Consider the following 1,890-nt stretch of genomic DNA (forward strand, 5'->3'; position numbering starts at 1 on the left):
AAAAAAAAAAAAAAAAAAAAAAGAAGTAAAGGTGGAGAGATTTGGGAGGCACCTGAATAGAGGTCAAAGCTGAAACCTCAAAGTATATATACATTTTTAAAATACATTAATAAGAAAGCAGAGGACCAAGCAGGAGCATAGAAGACAGGGATTTATTGAAAGTTGTAAAAGGGAGAGGACAAAGAAAGGCGTAAGAAAACCAAGATAGTGGTGTAATGAGAGCACGGGAAGATATTTTTAAGCTTGATGTTTCTCAATATCAAGTTGAATATGACCAGAAGGATGCCAAAGGCAATTCTAAAGTGTGTTTTGAAGATTTAATGGTTCATGGGTTAAAAATGTGTATATGCTGAGGAAAATATCCCTTGTCCTCTCAAGTTTTTTGCCTTTCGGTTTAATTATAGATGATTTGGGCTAGCGGAAAATGATTGAGCTAGCTATGCTCCAGTTCTTTCCCTTCTTTTGGCATGAGCATGAGGAATTCTAAGTAAAAATAATTATTAGATAATATTAATATCTCTATTATACTATATTGTATGGTATAATATCTCTATTATACATGGGGCTTTTTCTTTATTACCAAAGACAAAGATAATGTCATCTCATGTATCCCTTCAGCTAGTTTTTAATTCTCCCTAATGATGAATACTTGAATACAAAGAAATTTCTGGCCTTTTATTTTTCTGAACTCAGGAGATGGAGGTGCCTCAGGAATATTTATTTGAATGAATTTAATGCATTTTTTCCTGTGTATTTACAGATGAGACATGAGTGGGTTTGGTTGGATTCTGATCAAGATTATCCCAATGACTCTGAGTTGAGCAATGATTGCAAATCCCTCTTCAGCTCATGGGACTCCAGTCAGGATCTTGATGTGGGCAGCTGGAGGGAAACTGAGGATCCAGAGGCTGAGGAACTAGAGGAAAGCAGCCCAGGGAGAGAAACTAGTGAACTGCTTGTTGGGGATAGAGGCAGTGAGGAATCTCAGGAAGAGGCAAAGCAAGTCAGCCACCAGAACCTCCTCCACTTTCTCTCTGAGGTAACAGTGAGCTGTTATTTCCAAAGCTGGAAGCCTCAACTTTCTAAGAGAATGCTTATCCTTACATGCTTCTACCACTTTTAATATTGTTTACTAAAATATAAGCTCCACAGTGTCAGGGACTAAGTTAATTGCTGAGTCCCCAGCACTTTGTGCCAATAGAGAATATGCACTAAATACATACATCTTGGGCTGGGTGCAGTGGCTGATGCCTGTAATCCCAGCACTGTGGGAAGCCAAGGCCAGTGGATCGCTTGAGGTCAGGAGTTTGAGACCACCCTGGCCAACATGGTAAAACCCTGTCTCTACTAAAAATACAAAAAGTAGCCAGGCGTGGTGGCATGCACCTGTAATCCCAACTAGGCAGGAGGCTGAGGTGGGAGAATCGGTTGAACCCCGGAGGCAGAGGTTGCAGTGAGCCAACATCACGCTACTGCACTCCAGCCTGGGCGACAGAGTAAGACTCCGTCTCAAAAATAAAAAATAAATACATGCTTTTTGACTGAATTTCTAATACCTCAGTCATTAGGTGCTTGGGTCATAAGGACTGCTTTATGGGTATCCTTGTAATTCATGCTTTTGGAGTTGTGGAAAGTCATACTTGCCCAAATTTTCCTTGAAGCTTAAAGTGTTGTGACTTTAAGGTAGTATTTTAAAGTCATTACCTTGGTTAAGGACTGAGGACCAGAAATAAACAGAATTGGACAGAGAGTTATACATATGCTGTTACTGAACACATTTAGGAGAGCTTAGGTCAAGATCAGCAAGCATCCAGTTCAAATGTTACTACTTCTCTCTACAGTGTCTGTGGTAGACAAAATTTTCAACACTTTATTCTAAACAGCCACTGT

The 1,890-nt window shown here is 39.7% G+C and overlaps 1 protein-coding gene across 1 annotated transcript in view; it reads left to right on the forward strand.

Moving 5' to 3' along the window:
- Positions 1-681: 681 nt before the first annotated feature.
- LOC108284263 (bromodomain-containing protein 8-like) overlaps positions 682-1,890 on the forward strand; it is a 10,324-nt gene continuing 9,115 nt past the window's right edge. Inside the window, exon 1 of the mRNA XM_017500946.2 lies at positions 682-1,039. Coding sequence (XP_017356435.2) covers positions 761-1,039 — 279 coding nt within the window. The 5' untranslated portion in view covers positions 682-760. The remainder of the gene's footprint in view (positions 1,040-1,890) is intronic.

Source organism: Cebus imitator, unplaced genomic scaffold (assembly GCF_001604975.1).
Source record: "Cebus imitator isolate Cc_AM_T3 unplaced genomic scaffold, Cebus_imitator-1.0 Scaffold274, whole genome shotgun sequence".
Lineage (NCBI taxonomy): Eukaryota > Metazoa > Chordata > Mammalia > Primates > Cebidae > Cebus > Cebus imitator.